General features: G+C 43.0%; 1 protein-coding gene across 1 annotated transcript in view; it reads left to right on the forward strand.

Annotated features, from left to right (window-relative positions):
* Positions 1 to 666: 666 nt before the first annotated feature.
* The window catches only part of SMG7 (SMG7 nonsense mediated mRNA decay factor), a 43621-nt gene continuing 22651 nt past the window's right edge, over positions 667 to 21636 (forward strand). The window contains exon 1 of the mRNA XM_060197095.1: positions 667 to 1832. Coding sequence (XP_060053078.1) covers positions 1804 to 1832 — 29 coding nt within the window. The 5' untranslated portion in view covers positions 667 to 1803. The remainder of the gene's footprint in view (positions 1833 to 21636) is intronic.

Raw genomic sequence — 21636 nt, forward strand, 5'->3', positions numbered from 1 at the left:
ATCCTGGTGAACCACCCAGCTAGCACTGTACTCCTGGGGATGGACAATGCCGTATTCTTGGCGGCGGCGGGGGAGCGGCGCGCGCGCGGGGGGGGGGGGCAGTTACTTAAAAGACTCCACAGTGCAAATTAATATTTTGAATTTATAAAATGTCAGTTGTGGGGATGACGACTTCTGCAACTGCTCCTCACGCCATCTGTTGTCCTCGTGGGGCCATTCCTTTATTTGCGTTTTGTTCGTCCCCAATCTGACACCCAGTACCCCTTAGACATCCAAACACATTCGTTCTAAAGAGGAAAATCCATGTCCCCGACGCCTTTCAAGGGAATTTACTATCCAAGATCTTCGTGGTGCCATTTTTTTTTTTTTAAATCCTATGCTTTCTTGTGCAAACTCAAGAGACACCGAGCGATCGGTTTGGAGCCACTGAGAAGGGTGCCGATCTCTAGGCGCAGAATTAATTCACTTGTTTTCTGCGAGGACCCGCTGTCACGGTCGCTCCAGTCTCCAGGCAGCAGGGGGAGGCAGAGAGCGAGTGCGCATTGTGCGGGCTTCAAGGAGGGGGGTAGGGTCTTTAGGGGAAGCAAGCTGCCCCCACCCCACCCGGCTACAGGGACAAGATCCTCTTTGGGAGGCAGCCCCCCCACCCCTATTTTTTGTTCTTTTTCTTGTGTGTGTGTGGGGGAACTCGAGGCGCTGGTGGGGAACGCCCAGCCCAGGCCCCCGGAGCGAAGCCGGGCTGCAGGTGCTGCCCAGGGGCGCGCGAAGCCCCGGGTGGACGCCTCGGGCTCCCTCGGTCCCCGCCGCAGCATGGAGGGCAGAGCGAGGAGGCCCTGGGTTGCCGCCTCCGTCGCTAACCTGAGGGAGGCCCTTAGGTGGCCGGGAAGCCGAGGGGGGAACCCCGGGCAGTTCCCCGGGGATATCCATTCGCCTAGGAGGGTCACCCAGTCCGTGCGCGTCGGTTACTATGACAATACAACTACAACCTCCAGTTGCCATGGCAGCTGCCTGGCCAATCCGGTTGGCTTCCTTTCTCTTCCGCCCAGGGCTCCACCCCGGACCCCTCCCTCAGTGCCCCCGCTTGCTGGAGAAGGGGTCGTAGCGGAGAGGAGGGGAGGGGGTCCTCGGCGTCACTCTCGGGGGCGCAGGGGAACACCAAAGCCGAAGAACTAGCGGGCGGAACTGTAGGAGGCAGGGGCAGCGTTTCCGGTGGGGTCGAGTGGAGAAGTGGAAAGAGGAAGCGAGAACTCCGGCGGGAGTGGAAGGCTGGGGGAGGGGGGACGAGACTTGGCGTGTGAGTCCTGGGTGATCTGGGCTCGATGTTATTGGTGAGGCAGGGGCTGCCCCCTCGTGCGGGAGGAAAGGAGTGGGTCGGCTGGGAGCCGCCCAGCGCCACCAGTCACCAGCTCCAACGCCGCCCAGGACGTGCCGGGCGAGCGGATCCCGAAAGGAAGAGCCGCTGAAGGCGGAAGGCAGACGGCGGGACTTGTGTCGCTAAGATCTCGCGAGAGGGAGCCCCTACTTCCGGCCTCCCTCCTCGTCCTCCCGCCCCTGCCCGCGTCCCTCCTTTCCCCTCCCCCTCCGGGTCGTACGTCCCTGCGCCCCACAGGCAGGCGCCGCAGCGAGCGCGGCTCCAGCTCCCGCCCTCGCCTCAGTCCCCAGCCCCACCCCCCGCCCGCCGAGCGAGGAGGAGCCGGAGGAGAGGAAGATGGCGGCGGCCGCCAGCACCCGCGGGGTCGCGGGGCCGCTCCGAGGCGCCTGAGGGACCCCCAGAGGCTTCGCGGGGAGACGCGGCAGCGGAGGATGAGCCTGCAGAGCGCGCAGTATCTCCGGTGAGGGCCGGGGCCGGCCCGGAGCGGGGGGCGGCGGGCCGAAGCCGGAGGGACCGCGGGGTGGTAGGTGCGGAGAGGCGGGCGCGTCGCCGTCTGCTCGGTTCCCACCCACTCGCACCTCCGCGGGGAAGCAGGGGATCTGTGGGGTGTGGGGCGAGCACCCCGGGTGCCCGGCCCCCGGCCGCCCGGGCTGAGTTCCAGCGAGGCCGCCTCCTCCAGGTGCGGGAAGGAGGTTGGGGCAGCGTGCGGATGTGTGCGCGCGCGGGGGGTGCGGGCTTGCGAGCTGGGGGGGACCCCGAGAAAGTGGGGTCGGTGCTGAGAGTCAGAGCCTCGTGGCGGGCGCTGGTGTGGGGCCGGGTCTGCGGGAGCGAGTCTGCACACCTGGGGGGGCGAGGGGAGCGCAGTAGAAACTGGAGTTTGCTTCTCACTGGCGGCTGGGAAGTGGCGAGGAAGACTGTCATCTGGGGCGAGCGAGCGAGCCCTGGAGCTTAGAGAGGGGACTGGAGGAGGAAGTGAGGACAGAGGGAGGTACCAGGGACGGGTTCCCCGACAGAAACTGGGTTAGAATCCGTGTAGTCGGAAGATGCCATTCTGAGACGGGTGCGATCGTCAGGAGTGTGTGAGGAACTTGCATGGAGCGCGGCGCAGAGTGGCGCATGTGGTAGGTGAGAGGTGTCAGGGGCCGGGGCCCGGGGAGACCCGGCGATGCACGTTTTAGGAGAGGCATCGTGCAACTACATCGGAGTCAAGTGCATGACAGACAGCCAGATCGTGTTGAGAGGAAGGACGGCAGCTACTGTGCAGCCAGAAGGACTCCCTAGAAGCAGAGTAAGAGTTTGGGGGTCTAGATCTGCGAGGGTCAAAAATGGTAGGGAAAAAGAAGGCTGTTAGAACTCGATTCATTGGCAAGTTGCTGTTGCTTAGAAAACGAGAAGAAAGAGCTCTCCTTTTAAACGGTTCTCCTTTTTGTCTTCCAGGAGCAGAATTAAGAAATTAGGAAAATGTTACATTTTTAGAAGTAGTTTCTCATGCTTTGTAGAAGAAGAAATTGGAGTAGAAGTCTGAAATGAGCAGAAAAATCACCATCTGTTTAGTGAAGTGAAAGTACTGATCTGAGTGGGGATATGTCGCTAGCAGGAGATATGTAGTTGTAGAGATACCTGCTGGTGGCTGTTTTACTTTTGGAATTAATGCTAGCTTTATTAAGCAGAGGACACAATGATGAGATCTTTGAATGTGATTGGGTGCCTGAATTTCATAGGGATAGAATTCACATTAAATATGTGTCAGTGTCATTGGATAGCTAGAATAATATGAGTCCTTGTTTTCTCTTTAATATTCCCTTTATTATTTTATATACCTGGTAAGCATGATAAATTCAGTTGTGGCAAGGATCTAAGGTAGATGTGAAAGGGCAGGGATATGGAAACCATCGGGACAGTGCTTAACTTTTAAGTAATTTTCTATTAGTCAAGTAAATTAATAGCATCACAGAATAGAATGGTTAAGGATCATGAGAAAATGACAAGTGTTACAAAAAGTCCAAAGGCAGATTACCTTGGCATTCTGGAGTAATCAGGAAAGACTTGTGTTCATTCACACACTCATGATTCATCTGTCATTGTGTTGATTACCTGTATGGGCGGCATTATACCAGCTGCTTAGAACAGAAATGTGGGGACTCCACCCTCTTGCAGAGTTTATAGTTTGTTAGGCTAGGCTTCAAGGAGAAGATAACATTTAAAATGAGCCTTAAGGGAGAGTGAACCATATTCTGATAGGTTTGGATTGAGAAGTGGAAGGAAAAATGAGTATAGCCAAGGACAGAGAACTGGGGAAGATATTGAATCTAATGAAATCAAAACATAGGCTATAAGGATTCAAACATTTTTACAGATTGTTTGGTTCAAAAAGTTAAACATGTTCAAGATCATACCTCTGGAATATGGAAACTGACTCAAATGTAGACCTCACTCCAAATGAGCTAGAAGGTGCTATTGTGTGGCATATCTGGGATCATTCATCTCATAAATATGTAGCTAGAGCTTACTATATTTTAGGCACTGCCAGTACAGTAATGAACAAAAGGATGCACATGAGATGGTTATCATCTGGTATGCTATCGATAGATATAAACTTAATAAACATGAATACTAATTGTCAGGGAAGGCCTATTTAATAAAGTGTCCTTATTTGAGAGTCTGGAATACCTTCATTTAGTTACCTGAGTAGACAATAGAGAATTGAGGTGTTATAGAAGGATCTCATATTCATAGCTATGTGTTTGGGAAATCAATCTCTGTGGTATAATGGCTGGTGGTTAGGGCCAGGGATAACTTGGTGGCAGTGAGAATAGAAAGTTAACCAAATACAGCAAATTGAGAGGGTGGTGATACTTTTCATGGGAAGAGGCTGCTTATGTTACACATATGTTTTGTAAGTTGGCATGGTAGAGAAGACTTGTATTTGGACTGTAGAATCAGCTTGTGATGAAATAGTTTTATTGAAGAAAAGAGAAAAAAAGTAAGAATGATCATCAAGCTGGCATCAAGACCCAGTAATAACCCTGGTGGCAATTTTAAACATTCTTTTTTTAAAAAAATATTCCCTTTCGGTGCCCTTTGTTGTTTTATTGTTGTAGTTATTGATGTCGTCATTGTTGGATAGGACGGAGAGAAACGGAGAGAGGAGGGGAAGACAAAGGAGGAGAAAAAGACAGACATCTACAGACCTTCTTCACCGCCTGTGAAGCGACTCCCCCATGCAGGTGGGGAGCCGGGGGTTCAAACCGGGATCCTTAAGCCATTCCTTGCACTTGGCACCATGTGCGCTTAACCCACTCCCAAAAATTCTTTTTTAAAAAGGAATGAGCACAATGTTTTCTTTCTTTCTTTCTTTTTTTAATCTTTATTTATTTGATAGAGATAGCTAGAAATTGAGAGGGAACGGGGAGATACGGAGGGAGAAAGAAAGACACCTGCAACACTGCTTAATCACTTGAAAAGCTTTCCCTCTGTAGTGGGTCCCGGGGCTTAGCTAGAACCAGGGTTGTTGCACATTGTAACCTGTGCTCAATCAGGTGTGCCACCACCAGCCCCAAGAATGACCACAGTGTTTAAATGAGCATATTTGGGAGTTGGGCAGTAGTGCAGCGGGTTAAGTGCAGGTGGTGCAAAGCGTAGGGACTGGAGTATGGATCCTGGTTCGAGCCCCCGGCGCCCCACCTGCAGGGGAGTCACTTCACAGGCAGTGAAGCAGGTCTGCAGGTGTCTTTCTCTCCCCCCTGTCTTCCTCTCCTCTCTCCATTTTTCTCTGTCCTGTCCAACAACGACATCAATAACAACAATAACTACAACAATAAAACAAGGGCAACAAAAAGGAATAAATAAATAATAAATGAACATATTTCAGCCAAAGATGAACAAGCCAAACTGGAGGTATAGGGCATACAATTCCTAGCAGATCTTTTCTCAGTTGTGCATACCTGTCCTAATAAAGCAAGCCTTAGAACCAGTAATAGTTTGGGGCTGAAGTGTGTGTGTTGTGTCGTGTCGTGTCGTGTCTGTCTTGAGGTGGGAGGTAGTAAAGAAGGGCTTGTACCAGCCCCAAGTTTTCCTCTTTCTCCTCCATTAGATAATCTTCCATTTAAAGTCTGATGTGGGAAGACTAGGGTATGTCTACAGAGAAACCTTGTATTATCTTTGGGGTGGTGGGGTGGTGGTGGAGAATTAGAATGGAATTGTTAGTTTTTCTAGACAGCTCAGGGAGACTGCTGGGATGTTTTACTGAATAAGTACGTGAATGTGGTTAAAGGAATGGCAGTTATTCTTTATGACCTTGATTTTAGGAAGACTTTTGTTGCCTACCTTCCTCAGTGATAGAAGAACTATGACTGGACAATTTTTCAACTGCATAGCTACAGATCTTTCTGTGGGTGAAAATTAGTTTTGTCTTAGCTGAATTAATTTGTTAGCATAAGTGAGCTGCAATGTCTCATTGAAATAGTGGGGTGGTGGCAAACCAAAGAGCATGATGGCAGTTTCCAGTGAGTGATAAATGAAAACAAGAATTAAGAAGGCAAGGCTCAAAGATGAAGAAAGGGGAGTCGGGCTGTAGTGCAGCAGGTTAAGCGCAGGTGGCGCTAAGCACAAGGACCCGCATAAGGATCCTGGTTCAAGCCCTGGCTCCCCACCTGCAGGGGTGTCGCTTCACAAGCGGTGAAACAGGTCTGCAGGTGTCTATCTTTCTTTCCCTCTCTCTGTCTTCCCCCTCCCCTCTCCATTTCTCTCTGTCCTATCCAACAACAATGACAACAATAATAACTACAACAATAAAACAACAAGGGCAACAAAAGGGAATAAATAAAAATAAATATAAAAAATATTTATAAAAAAAAGATGAAGAAAGGAAATTCAGTATAACTAGTCAAGTTGTAGAGATGGCAAGGGGGAGGGGACTCCTATCCTCTTTATGATAAAGAAGGTGATGCTCTAGGCAAGAAGGGATGTTGACTTTGTAATTTTTATTGTTAAAAGGAAAGTGCCATTTTTTTTTGTAATAGACTAATCAGACCCCTATTCAAATGAATGAGTTGAGATTACTTCCTTACATTTTATAAAAATAAATGGCAGGGAGTCGGGTGGTAGTGCAGCAGTTAAATGTACATGACTCAAAGTACAAGGACCGGCTTAAGGATCCTGGTTCAAGCCCCCGGCTCCCCACCTTCAGGGGAGTCGCTTCACAGGCAGTGAAGCAGGTCTGCAGGTATCTTTCTCTCCTCTCTCCATTTCTCTCTGTCCTATCCAACAACAATGACATCAGTAACAACAACAATAATTACAACAATAAAACAAGGGCAACGAAAAGGAATAAATATTTAAAAAAACAAATGGCTTAATCATGGAGCATCTATACTGATTAACATTGGAAATATATTAATCCAATTGAAGCAAAATTTAGTATTTTCTCGTTATAACAAAACCAAAAGATGTTTAAAGATTGTAAAGACTGTCACCCCTATTGAGTAAAGAAAAGATGTGTTGTGTATAGTTCATTTTATAGGGGTGGATGAAGAGTGAGAATGGGTCATAGATGAAACAGTAGGTATGGCATATCACTGTGCTTTGAAGAGAATGACATTTGGAAAAAATGAAATAAGTTGACAACGGGTAGGGGAAGTATTTGAAACATCAGATATGAAAGTTTGAGAAGATGAGAAAGAATAATTTTAGTCATGAATAGTCATACTAGTCAAACAGCTCATCCCTTCACTATTTCTCTTCTCATCTTTTTGTCTTTAATTCCTTGCAATACTGTAGTTTTTCTTTTAGTAAGGCATACCTGAACCCTGCTGTTAGACCCTTTTAAAGGAAAGATCTACAAATTGACTGATGTGTTGGGGGGAAGATTGTATGTGATGCCAGTTAGTGAAGAGGTTCTGTTGGGAAAGTTGTGAGAACATTGTTATTACCAGACGTAGAAATAGTGAAACATCCACAAGGTCTTTTTTTTCTGAGATAGGAAAGGGTAGTCATTTAAATACTGATTAAGACACCACCCACTGTATTTTAAGATAAGATATGTCACTTAAATCTTGGAACATGGAAGGGATGGGATCAGATAAAGTAGCAAGAAGAGCTTTATCTTAGGAGAGAGGATCAGGGAAGTCAGAGGAAGCATTTAGGAGTTCAGCTCTGGTTTATGGAGAAGCCAAGGCTTGAACCCAAGACCTTGGAATGTCTATTAGTTTTTTTTTTTGCATAACCCTAGACTGCCTCCCCCAAACATGACAAGCAAATGACTATCTTGAGTCAAATTATAAGACTTTTATTTGGTAGAATGGTGTTAAGAGCATTTTCACCTGCTTGGATATTGACTGGCTAAATTATTTTGGCAGTTAATTTCTGCTTCCCTTGTGGTATCAGTTGGATTAAAAATGTATATGCTTCCTGGCCTGGCCTATGTTTCATTTCTCTTGTAGATGAAACAATTGTTACATTTTTTGTTTTTAATATGTTAAAGTATAATCTGGACCCAGTAGCTAGTTTCTCATATAGGACATATTTTGTTTTAGAGAGTGGTTCAGAATTCAGAGGGCTAATTTATAGTGTAACATCTTTTGCAGCCTCCAACTACATCCCTAGTCTTGGCTAGCTTTGCAGAGTTTTGTTCTTGGTGGCATGAATGAGTACCTGAAAGTTCTGGTAGGTTTAACTGATTAATCTTGTTTAGAGACGTATTATTAAGCAGATGTCTTTTGGATAGTGGATTGTTCACCTGTAGTGTATATTTTGGCAGCCACTCATCAGATAACTGTCATTTTAAGTTTGTAGTCAAGCTATGTATTTTGATTCAGATTGTTGTTAATAGATTTATTATTGGTCTAGATCATTATAACTAGAAGGGAAGCCAGCCAGCAGTCACAGGAAAATACAAGGGGCAGAATTTTGGCAAATATGTTATGTGGTAAGTGAGAACGTGTAACTAACTCCTTTCTTGTTAGCATGTAAGTAAAGGAGCTACTTAGGAAGGTTGTTTTCACCTTCTCTTGGCTCCAATTTTTAGTCAGTAGGAAGAGTGACTGCTGATTGTCAAAGAAAATGATAGGAATTTCACATAGACTAGATAGCAGTTTTGTTCAGTTTTTCTCCTTCGGCTTCATTTCTAGCAGCGCTTACTAACCTTGGCATTTGGGGGCAGAACAATATTGTGGAGGCTGTGCTGTGCATAGTAGGCTATTTAGCAGCTTGCCAGTCTCCTTCCCACTAGATATCATTATCATTCTCCTCAGTTGTGGCAACCAAGAATGTTTCCACACATTGCCAACTGTTCCTTGTGTGCGCAGATTGACTCCCTATTGAGGACCATGGATCTAGAAAAATATATAAAAAATACTGCACAGGTTCATTCTCTTGTCTCCTCCTTTTTCAAGTCACAGATTACACTTCACTTTTCCCTTACGTAGTGTATAAGCTGTATATACTTTAGGCTTTACCCATAAAGACCTTCCTATGTTTTAAATATGTGTTTTATTTTACTAGCAATATTGAATACTTATTATGTGAGTAGAGATGGATTGAGAAAGGTATGTTGGGTGGGCCGGGAGGTAGAATAGTGGATAAAGCATTGGATTGTCAACCATAAGGTCCCAAAATCAATCCCCAGTGGCACATGAATCAGTGATGCCTCATGTTCTCGTGTTCTCTCTTCTTCATGAATAAATAAAACAAAATCTTAAAAAAAAAAGAAAGGTATCTTGTGGCAGGGTTAGATAGCTTAATGGTTATGCAAAGAGACTCTCATGCCTGAGGCTCCAAAGTCCCAAATTCAATCCCTTGCACCACCAGAGGCCAGAACTGATCAGTGCTCTGGAAAAAGGCGGGGGGGGGGGGGGGGGGGGGGGGGGGGGGGGGGGGGGAAGCGCGGGGCAGGCATCTTGGAGAAAGATTAATTTGATCTTAGTTTTGAATTCCTTATTAATTTCATTCACATCCATTTAATACACGACATTAGTACTCTGGCTAGGTCTTCCTCTTTTTTTTTTTTTTTAATAATATTAGGTAGATTGAAGGGGCCAGGCAATAGCTTATCAGGTTAAGCTCACAGTGGCGCAAAGTGCAAGGACCTGCGCAAGGATCCCAGTTCAAGCCTCTGGCTCCCCACCTGTGTGTGTGTGAGGGGGTCCGATTTTTTGTTTTCCCCTCCTCTCGATTTCTCTCCTATCCAACAGCAACAGTGACAACAAGGACAACAAAAATGGAAAAAAATAGCCTCCAGGAGCAGTGGATTTGTAGTGTAGGCACCAAGCCCAGCAGTAACCCTAGAGGCAAAAAAAAAAAAAAAAAAGATTGTGAGCAGACAAGTAAAAATATGCAAGTGATAGTTCTGGTGATTCTGTTCAGATGGCTAGTATTTGACTTCAAAACAAAAACAAGTTAGATTCCTGAGACTCGAGACTTTTCCTTTACCTGTGTTCTTTATTATACACCATTTCCCCAGAAACCTACTTTTTGTTCTCTCTCTTTTCTTTTTAAAAATTATTCCTGATATTAGTCAGTTCCCTTTATGAGCTGACCTCAGTTTTCTCTTACACATCCTTCCCTGTTTTCCTGTTACACCTGTGGTGAAGCAGTGCTGCATTTTTCTCTCTCTCCCCTCTCAATTTCTCTGGCATATCAAACTAAATAAAATTTTAAAAATCTTTTAAAAAGGAAATGAATATAACAAGTCATGGAACAAAATGAATAAATATTTCAGTAAATTTAGGAGTGTTTGTTGAGTATTTTTTTATTATCTTTATTTATTGGATAGAGACGTCCAGAAATGAGATGGCAGTGGGAGATAGAGAGGGAGAAAGACACCTGCAGCACTGCTTCACCACTTGCAAAACTTTCCCCCTATAGGTGAGGACAGGGGCTCGAACCCTGGTCCTTGCGCATTGTAACGTGTGTTCACCTCGTTGTGCTACCACCCAGTCTCTTGTTGATAGTTGTCTTTCCTTTCTAAATGTCTTTCTACAAAACCTGATCTTTAGTCTTGTGGGAGCAGTTAATATTTGAGTGACTGATATTGATTATATATTTCCCGCTGGAGTAGAGAGACTCGAGAAAGATATGTAAATCACGTGGAATCCTTCTGAGATACATAAAGATGTATATTTTCTTACTTTTTACTTTTTATTTTTAAAATATATTCATTTACTTAATTGGCTAGAGACAGAAACCAAGAGTGAAGGAGGAGGTAGAGAGGGAGAAAAAAGGAGAGACATCTGCAGCCCTACTCTACCACTTGTGAAGAAACTTCTTCCCTTGCTAGTGGGAGAAGGGGCTTAAACCCGCGTCCTAGTGCACTGTAATGTGTGTCCTCTACCAGATGCACCACTGCTGGTCTAACTTACTTTTGAAAGTAGTCTTATCTTCAGCAAAATCAGTTATTTGTAATATTTATTTTGTAGGGAATGAGAGTTTTAGTAAAATACATGTAATTCTGAAAGTACTTTTGGATTGTTTGTAGAGTCCTCACCTGCTGAGATGAGACATGAGATGGATATAGGGTGAGGGAAGAAGTTCTTTAGTTTGAGTGGGGGGGTCAGAACACTATGAGTCTCTTTTCAGGTCTGTTGTAGAGAAAACTGATTGCAGGTCTGTTTTAAAGATTATTTATTAGGAGAGAGATAGGTGGGGAGAAAGAGACCAGAGCACTGCTCAGCTCTGACATAAGGTAGTGACGAACTGAATCTGAGACATAATTTTGTGATCTTTTTTTTTTCGAAGTTTTTTTTTTAATACTTTTTGATTAATTTATTGGATAGAGACAGACAGAAATTGAGAGGGGAGGAGGATATATATATATATATATAGAGAGAGGGGGGGGGGCAGAGATCTGCAGCCCTGCTTCACCACCCATGAAGCCTTCCCCCTGCAGATAGGGACCAGGGGCTTGAACCTGGGTCCTTGTGCACCGCAGTGTGTGTGCTTAACCAGGTGTGCCACTGTCTAGCCCCAATTTTTTTTGGAAGTTTTTTTTTAAATACTTTTTTTTATTAATTTATTATTGGATAGAGACAGACAGAAATTGAGAGGGGAGGAGGATACAGAGAGGGAGAGCATTCTGTGCTCTTATAGACCTTGCTCTCTGCCACTGTTCTTGGTGCCTTTTTCTTTCTGTATGCAGTCTGCCATGAGTAAGAATGCATGATTCTAAAATCTATTTAAAGAGTTGTTACAGTGGTGCCTTAACATTCTCAATCTGTTTCCCAAAATTCTACATGGGTTCTAGAGTTTCTCTCTGGGTTCTGAACACATGCGTTCAGTCCTTTTTCCTTCCCTCATCTTCCTAATGGTAAAGTATCTCAGAGCTGCAGTAACTGTGGCACAGTGTATTAGGATGTATTGTACTAATGCTGCCTCTTAGAATGATCATGAATTACTTCGTTTTTATCAGATGGTAACCAAATTTTCTTGGAAACACTGCAGTGATGAGATAGTAGTAAGATAATCGGGGTAAAATTCAATAAGAGACCATATTTAAGGAAGAAATGTGTTAAAGGCATGCTTACTTGAAAAAAAATTATTTATTTTTTTTCAAGAAACAATTCTATCTGGCTATGACCTCCAACGAACAATATGCAGGAAGCTGGTTGCGTTAGGGAAATTATTATTTTTTAAATATAGAACATTTATCTAGAAAAAAATGTTCACTGGTATGAAAAGTTGAAGAGTATTTAAAATTATAAAAGGGAGCTCTTTATACGTCGTATAGAAGGAGCAAGATTAAAAGTCCCTGATTTAAAAAAAATATTTTTCCTTTCATCTGCTTTTTTTTTAAATTTCTTTATTGGGGAATTAATGTTTTACATTCAACAGTAAAAAAAAGAATTATTTTTTTATTGCTGGTGGAGAATGATAAAAAGCATAGTGTTAAGAGAGGCACCACAGGATAAATTTAAATATAAAAAGTACTTAAGGGGGGAGTCAGGCTGTAGCGCAGCGTTAAGCGCAGGTGGCGCAAAGCACAAGGACCTGCATAAGGATCCCGGTTGGAATCCCGGCTCCCCACCTGCAGGGGAGTCGCTTCACAGGCGGTGAAGCAGGTCTGCAGGTGTCTATCTTTCTCTCCTCCTCTCTGTCTTCCCCTCCTCTCTCCATTTCTCTCTGTCCTATCCAACAACGACAACAACAATAATAACTACAACAATAAAACAACAAGGGCAACAAAAGGGAATAAATAAATAAAATAAATATTTTTTTTAAAAGTACTTAAGCGGTAGGTGGTGCAGAGCGCAAAAACCAGTGTAAGGATCCCGGTTTGGGCCCCGGCTCTCCACCTGCAGAGGAGTCACTTCTCAGGCGGTGAAGCAGGTCTGCAGGTGTCTATCTTTCTCTCCCCCTCTGTCTTCCCCTCCTCTCTTCCATCTCTCTCTGTCCTATCCAACAATGATGACATCAATAACAACTACAACAATAAAAAAGGGATAACAAAAGGGAATAAATATTTTAAAAAAGAGAAGACAGTATTTAAGGGTATTAGCAAAATTTTTTACATGTACACAGCTTGCATAAGCTATTTTAAAATGAAATTTTAATAACCAGTTCAGTAAAGTATGTTTTCAAATTCTTAGTGTAAATAAAATAATATTTAATTTCCTGAAATCATCATTAGTTTTGGCTTCCCCCACCTCCTGCCAGGAAAAAATAAGTGCCTGTCCATTTTCACCACTTTTTTTTTCCCTCAAAATTTTTTAGATAAAGACAGAACAGTAAAGACAAAGGAGAGATCCCACAGTACCTGGTGCTGTGCCTGGTTGCTCCCATATGGTATTGGGAACTCAAACCCAAGTCCTTAAGCATGGTAGAGTGTTAGTGTGTACTCTACCCAGCTTCAGTTTTGTTTTTGATTTTAATGAAAAAAAGATCAGCACATTTAAAAATTATATTTATTTATTTATTTATTTATTTATTTATTTATTTATTGGATAGAGACAGCCAGAAATTGAGAGAATAAGGAGTGACAGAGAGGGAAATCCACAGACACTTGCAACACTGCTTCACCACTCATGAAGCTTTCCCCCTGCAGGTGGGGACTGGGTACTCGAACCTGGGTCCTTTCGCATAGTAATGTGCGCTCAACCAGGTGTACCACTACCTGGCCCCAAGGTCAGCATATTTTAAGAAACAAAACTCACATGTTAAGAATATTGAGTTGGGTGGTAGTGCAGTGGGTTAAGTGCACGTGGTGAGAAGCGCAAGGACTGGCATAAGGATTCCAGTTCGAGCCCCCGGCTCCCCACCTGCAGGGGAGTTGCTTCCCCTCTCTTCCTTCCCCTCCTCTCTCCATTTCTCTCTGTCCTAACAACAGCTACAACAACAATAAAAAAAAAAGGGCAACAAACGGGAAAATATTCTTTTTAAAAAGAATATTGATCATATATACTCCAGAAAAATAATTTTCCAATAAAAAAAATTGGTTGTCTATAAGCTCATATAATAGGTGTTTTGGGGTTTCTTAAGAAAGCAGATCTTGTAGTGAGTTGAATGAATAAGGCATCTGAATTAAGACTGGCTTAATTTACATTTCTGTTGTCTTGAATTCAGATTCCAGTTCTGCTATCTTATAGCAGTGTGACTTTAAACCTTTCTTGGTTTTCTGTTTTTATTTTTCTATCCACAAAATGACAGGGATAGAATTATTGTGAAAATTGACATGAAATCCAGTATAATGTCAGATGAGTGAAGACCATAGTTTGTAGTATTTTCATTTTCTATATTTGAAGATGTACTAGTATGTAACCAGTTTATAATGTTTTCATTTTATGTATGTCAGGATGTACCAGTATGTAACTGATGTATTCTTTTGTATTGGGTGGGAGCAACTACACCTTTGTTAACTATATAGTAGTTGAAGGATTTTCACTGTGAAGAGAGCCACATTATTCCTCAGAGCTTCTGTTTTAATTATTTTATTGGAGCTTAATGGTTTACAGTAATATTGTTGACTCGGGTGGAATTTCTCATCTCCCCATAATAGGTGTCTACAGAACACTCTCACGCCCACCAACTTCTATCTATCACCATGCACCAGGATCCCAACACCCTCTCCACCTCCTTCTCTTACCTCCCCCCCCCCCCCCCAGAGCCCTTTGCTTTGGTGTAGTACAACACACTCAGACCAAGTTTCACTTTCTGTGTTTTCCCTTTCTGTCCTTATTGTTAAACCTGAGAGAGAGAGAGAGAGAGAGAGAGAGAGGTGTCACCTGTCTCTCTTTTCAATTTATCTAATTTAACATGATTCCTTCAAGTTCCATCCAAGATGAGGCAAAGGAGATGATTTCCATCATTTTTCTTTCATTTTCATTAAATAATCAGAGAAATTGAGAGGGAAGAGAGAGAGAGAAACGCTTCACCTCTCATGAAGCTTTCCTCCTTCTCTGCAGGGGAATGGGCTCAAACCCCCTACTCGCCTCATTTTTAATAGCTGACTACTATTCCATTATGTATATATCCCATAACTTTCTTAGCCACTCATCTATTGTTGGGACATCTGGTTTTCTTCCAAGTTTGGAGTATTATAAATTGCGCTGCTATGTATGTAGATTTCTTTGGATAGATGTTTTTGTTTCATTCGGATAAATCCCCAAGAGAAAAATTGTTGGGTCACAGAGTAAGTCTATTTCTAGTGTTCTGAAAAATCTCCAGACTGTTTTTCACAAGGGTTGGGCCAGTTTATATTTGTATCAGCAGTGTAGAAGAGATCTCTTTTCTCTCACATCCTCACCAACATTTGTTGCTTCTGTCCTTTCTAGTGTATAACATTCTCAGGGGTATAAAGTGGAAACATTTCATTGCTGACTTTATCTCCATTTCTCTGATAACCAGTGACTTTGAACACTCTTCTGGTGTCTTTTTTGCCTTCTAAATCACTTTGGTAAAGATTCTGTCCATGTCCTCACCCCCCCCTTTTTTTAAATAGTTACTTGTTTGTTTATTTTTGTTGTTGTTGAGTTCAGTGAGTTATTTATGTGTTTTGGTTATTAGTCCTTTCTTTGGTGTTTGTCGTGTAAAGATCACCCCTTCTATAGGCTGTTCTGGTGGTTCCTTTTGCTGTTCAGATTTTCAGCTTGATGTAGATTCATTGGTTTATTTTTGTTTTCCTTGCTCTGTTGGACCCGAGTCTTTGAAGGCATTTCCAAAGTACAGATTAAAGTGTTCTGCCAGTTTTTTTGTCTATGTATTTGATAGTTTCTGGTCTGATACTCATGTTTTTGAGAGTTGATATTTGTGCATGGTGATACATGATGATGATTTTTTTTTGGTCTTGGCCCCATGGCACCTTTTCTTTCTTTTTTTTTTTCTTTATTGGGGGATTAATGTTTTAAAGTCGACAGTATATACAGTAGTTTGTACATACATAACATTTCTCAGTTTCCACATAACAGTACAACCCCTACTAGGTCCTCTGTCATCCTTTTCAGGACCTGTACTCTCTCCCCTTCCCCCTCCACCACACACCCCCCCCCCCCCCAGTCTTCCTTTGGTGCAACACACCAACTCCCGTCCAGGTTCTGCTTAGTGTTTTCTCTTCTGATCTTGTTTTTCCAACTTCTGCCTGTGAGTGAGATCACGTGATGATTCTTTTTCACTTGTGAGTTGCAACCCATTTTTTCTAACATCATTTGTTGAAGAGATTCTCCTTTCTCCATTGTCAAAAATGGAGTTAATCTGTAGATGTGGTGGTTCAGTGGATCATCTTACTACAGCTGTCTTTTCAAAATGCTTTTGTGGGACTGAGAGATTACTATGTCAGAGGACAGGACTCTGCTTGAGGCCCCAGAGACCCACACATTCAATTTCCAGTACCACAACATACCAGAACTGAGCTGTGTTCTAGGGTCTCTTCTCTTTCATTCTTTCATTGTTTCCATAGGAAAACACCTTTGAAAAATGTTTAGTACCAGTGTAATAGCTCATTTGTGTGCTTCTCTGTTTTGTCATGCACATGAGCCAGGTTCTAGCCTGGCCTCCACTGCAATGAAGGAAGTTGTAGGGTTTGGTCTCTTTCACTGTCTCCCTCTGCCTCTCTGCCTTCCTCTCTCCACCATCCCCCCCCCCCAATTGCTTTTATATCCTTGTCTTCTTAAGCTTTTTATACAATAACTTTGGGTCACCATATCAACATTTTTGTAGAAAAGGCAAATGAAATGCAAGTTACCTAATTAGTGTCAAGTTGCCATTAGCCTTATCTGTTACCACTTTGTCCACTGTATGCATTTGGACAGTGCTTTTAAACCGGAAATGATGGTCAGAGGAGGAAAGCTCACTCTTTGAGTTGGGAAAGGTGATTAGTTAAAAGGTTATGGGAAAGAAAAAAAAGGTACTAGGGAAAGAGAGAGACATGCTGGGAGTATGGATTGACCTGTCAGCGCCCATGTTTAGCGGGGAAGCTGTTGCAGAGGCCAGACCTTCCACCTTCTGCATCCCATGGTGACCTTGGGTCCATGCTCCCAGAGAGTTAAAGAATGGGAAAGCTATCAGGAGGGGATGGGATATGAAGTTCTGGTGGTGGGGATTGTGTGGAGTTGTACCCCGCTTATCCTATGGTTTTGTCAATGTTTCCTTTTTACAAAGGAAGGAAGGAAGGGAGAGGGGGGAGGGAGGGAGGGAGGGAGGGAGGGAGGGAGAGAGAGAGAGAGAGAGAGAGAAGAACAGAAAGGGAAAACACAAAGTGAAACTTGGGCTGGGTTTGGTGTATTGCGGCAAACCAAAGGTCTCTGTGAGAGAGCAGAGAGGATGTTGGGATCCTGGTGCTTGCATGATGGTGGAAAAGGAGCTAAGTTGGGGGTGGGAGATGAGAATTTGTATCCACATCAACAGACTGCACTATAAACCATTAACCATCTCCCAATAAAATAGCAAAAAAAAGAAAAGACCTAATAGGAAACTATAGCTTTGAGTTTTCTGGAGTATGCTGATTTTTGTGGTGAGGTAAGTCCATTGTAGGCACCCTGGATCCTATGCCCATTAGATTGTCACAGGAATGACTGATCTCTGGGATATGTAAACCAGGGCAACTCTTGGACTCACTCAGTGAGAATCTCTGTCCCTTGCACCTGAGATTTATAACCTGGAGCTTAAAGTAAACAGATATGTGTCACATTGAAAGTGCACATAACAAGAAAAGTCTCTGATCTTGCCTCAATAAAAACTGTGGCTACCTTCTTAAAAAAAAAAAAAGGTGGGAGTCGGGCTGTAGCGCAGTGGGTTAAGCGCAGGTGGCGCTAAGCACAAGGACCGGCATAAGGATCCCGGTTCGAACCCCGGCTCCCCACCTGCAGGGGAGTCGCTTCACAGTCGGTGAAGCAGGTCTGCAGGTGTCTGTCTTTCTCTCCTCCTCTCTGTCTTCCCCTCCTCTCTCCATTTCTCTCTGTCCTATCCAACAACGACAACAACAATAATAACTACAACAATAAAACAACAAGGGCAACAAAAGGGAATAAATAAATAAAATAAATATAAAAAAAAGGTTCTGGGTAAGAAATGATAGAGGGCTATACTGAGTGACTGCTATACAAATATATTTCATCTTCATATATGAATTCCTGTTGAAGGTGACTTTATTAAGACATTTCTTTATTAAGTTACATTTCTCTAACTTTAGACCCAGTATGTACAGAATATCTTGATGTTGCTCATTTTAGATCCCCAGATTCCCAAGTGAAGTAAGATAAAAAAGAACAATTTAAAATATAAGGAATATGGTCGTATGTTATAAAGTAAATTTGAAATGTAATAATGCAATAAACCAAGCTAATAAAATAGCCTTCAAGTTATCTGCTTCCCAATTTACTGCTTCACTGTTTCTTCACACCTGACACAACAATTATTAGTCTCTCCACTATTTTTGGCAGCTGGTGTGAAGCTCGAGTCATGGTGACTTTCCAAAATGTGTCATCATGAGTTATCTTCTCTTATTTTAAATGCTAGCAAGGAATTAGCACCGTGTGTGTGTGTGTGTGTGTGTGTGTGTGTGTGTGTGAGTGTGTGAGAGAGAGAGAGAGAGAGAGAGAGAGTTTATGTGGTCTTTGTATTGTATTTGGGAGATGTGTGCAGTATTATCCTTGTTTTGTGGACATACAGGTACCAAGTTACCAAGTATACCCTTTTTTTTTTTTAAAGATTTTATTTATTTATTCATGAAGATAGAAGGAGAGAGAGAGAGAGAAAGAACCAGACATTACTCTGGTATACGTGCTGCCAGGGATTGAACTCAGGACCTCATGCTTCAGAGTCTGATGCTTTATCCACTGCGCCACCTCCTGGACCACACCAAGTATACCCTTTAATAGGTCTTTGTGAAACTTTGAAATGAAATCCTAAGTTAATATCGTTTACTTTAAATTCTGCTGGTATATTTATTTATTTATTCCCTTTTGTTGCCCTTGTTGTTTTACTGTTGTAGTTATTGTTGTTGATGTTGTTGTTGTCGGATAAGACAGAAATGGAGAAAGGAGGAAAGGATAGAGAAGGATAGAGAAGGGGAGAGAAAGATAGACACCTGCAGACCTGCTTCACCGCTTGTGAAGTGACGCCCCTGCAGGTGGGGAGCTGGTCGAATCAGGATCCTTATGCTGGTCCTTGCGCTTTATGCTACATGCGCTTAACCTGCTGCGCTACCTCCAGACTCCCTATTTTTAAAGAAATGTTTTGAGGACCAGTCAGTAGTGCAGTGGGTTAAGTGCACATGGCACAAAGGCCATGGACCAGAGTAAGGATCCCAGTTCAAGCCCCTGGCTCCCTACCTGCAGCGGGGTCTCTTCATAAGTGGTGAAGCAGGTTTGCAGGTGTCTGTCTCTCCCCCTCTCTGTCTCTCCTCCATTTCTCTCCGCCCTACCCAACAACAATGACAGCAATAACAATAGCAACAAAAGGGGAAAAGTAGCCTCCAGGATTAGCAGTGGATTCATAGTGCCAACACTATAACCAGCGATATTATTAACCCTGGAGGCAAAAAAAGAAATGTTTTAGGAATCATGTTGACTAGTTTGTTGTTTGAAGGACCTAATGATTAGACTGTAGATCTTCTGCTAGTGGGATATGGATTCCAACCATGGGGAATCATCACAGTAACACATTTTCTGTCTTTTTGATTTGGACAGTGAGACTTGGAAAGGGAGGAGTAATGAAATAAGATAACGTTTATAGAGAGCTGCTGGTTAATGTTTTTGACATGACTATAGTAGTAAGTCAACAATTTGTTTTGTGCTAGCCACAAAACTGAATTCTCACCATAGCTCCTGGAAGTATATATATGCTAATTTGTTTCAAAAGGAAAACTATTTATTTTGCCACTGGGGTTTCGTGACTGCACAATTTCACTGCCTTTGGCAGACTTTATTTTTCTTTTTTCCAGCTAGAGAGTGAGAGTCAGCGAAAGGAAGAGAAACACTACATACAGCACTACTTCACTGCTCTCAAAGGTAGCCATTTACATGGTGCTCCCACGTGGTGGCCAGGGCTCAAATTTCTGTCCCTTGTACCTGGCAAAATGTGTGCTCTACCTAGTTAGCTATCTTCCAGCTTCCCACTGACTACCCCCCCCCCCCCAGTTTTTTTGTTTTTTTTTTTATTAAACAGGGAGAACTAGAGCATCAATCCAGCACATAGAATGCCTGGCATAGAACTTGAGACCTTATACTTGATAGTCTTAAGGCTTCATCCACTGCATTGCCAGGTGTGCTCCATAACTTTATTTTAATTGCTACTAAGGCTAGCTCTGGGACTCCTTGCCAGCACTATGAATCCACTATTCTCAATGGCTATTTTTTCTTTTTTTTTTAAAGTTTTTATTTGATAGGACAGAAAAATTGAGAAGGGAGGGAAGATAAGTAGAAAGATAGACACCTACAAACCTGCTTCATTGCTCCTTTGAAGTGTTCCTCCCTGCTGATGGGGAGTGGGGGGCTTGAACCTGGGTCCCTCCCTGCACATGATAATGTGTGAGTTCAACTGGGTACACCACCACCCATCCACTACACCTTAACTTTAAAAGGAACACATTACTAGATCTTTCACATGTGCTTTGAGATCTTTGGATTTATTATTTTCCTTAAAATAACCAGTCACCTGAAATTGAGATGGTAACATTAGTTAACTCAAGAAAATGGGGAGCCTTCCTTTTATGTGTCTTTTTTTAAGGTTTATAAATAGCCACATAGATAATTCTCAGTCCTCTTACATTGATCCTATTCATTTTGTGCTTTTTTACCATTTTATTACAACACTGGCATTTAAGGGAGGGACTTTTGAAATTTCTTTTTAGAAACACAAAACATAATCTCACTTGTACTTAAAAGTACATTAGAGTAATGATGAACCAGTTAAATGGTAATAATGGATTTAGATATTGAAAATAAGCATAAAATTATTGTTCTTTTAGGAAATTCTAATAGAAAATCTAGTTTTAAGAATTAAGGGGCGATGGGCGCAGTGAGCGGGTTAAGCGCACTTGGCGTGAAGCCCAAAGACCCGCCCAAGGACCCGCCCAAGGACCCGCCCAAGGATCACGGTTTGAGCCCCCAGCTCCCTACCTACAGGGGAGTCGCTTCACAAGCGGTGAAGCAGGTCTGCAGGTGTCTATGTTTCCTACTCTCTGTCTTTCCCTCCTCCCTCGATTTCTCTCTGTTCTGTCCAACAACAATGACAGCAATGGCAATAATAATAACAGCAATAAGCAACAAAAAGGAAAAAATAGCATCCAGGAGCAGTGGATTTATAGTGTAGGTACCGAGTCCCAGCGATAACCCTGGAGGCCAAAAAAAAAGGAAAAGAAAAGGGAAAAAGGCGGGGGGGGGGGGGGGGGGGAAGAATTAAGGGAATCAGTAAGGGAAATATCAGAATGTGAGTTCATTCTTAGTATGTATCATTGCTGTTTGAATTAACTTGTCTGTGTCTCCCATGTTAATATTCTGCTCCAAACTGGGAGTTAGCAATCCAGGAGGTGATACAGTGGGGGAAGGTGTTAAACTCTCAAGCATGAGGTTCCTAATTCAGCACCTGGCATGCATGTATCAGGGTGATGCTCTGGCTTTCTTTCTCCTCTTTTATTAATAAGTGCATAAAATCATTTTTTAGTATTTCCTTTTGTTGCCCTTGTTTTATTATTTTAGTTACTATTGTTGATATTGATGTCGTCATTGTTAGGACAGAGAAATGGAGAGAGGAGCAGAAGACAGAGGGGGAGAGAAAGATAGACATCTGCAGACCTGCTTTACCACCTGTGAAGCAACTCCCCTGCAGGTGGGGAGCTGGGA

Source organism: Erinaceus europaeus, chromosome 9, assembly GCF_950295315.1.
Source record: "Erinaceus europaeus chromosome 9, mEriEur2.1, whole genome shotgun sequence".
Classification (NCBI taxonomy): domain Eukaryota; kingdom Metazoa; phylum Chordata; class Mammalia; order Eulipotyphla; family Erinaceidae; genus Erinaceus; species Erinaceus europaeus.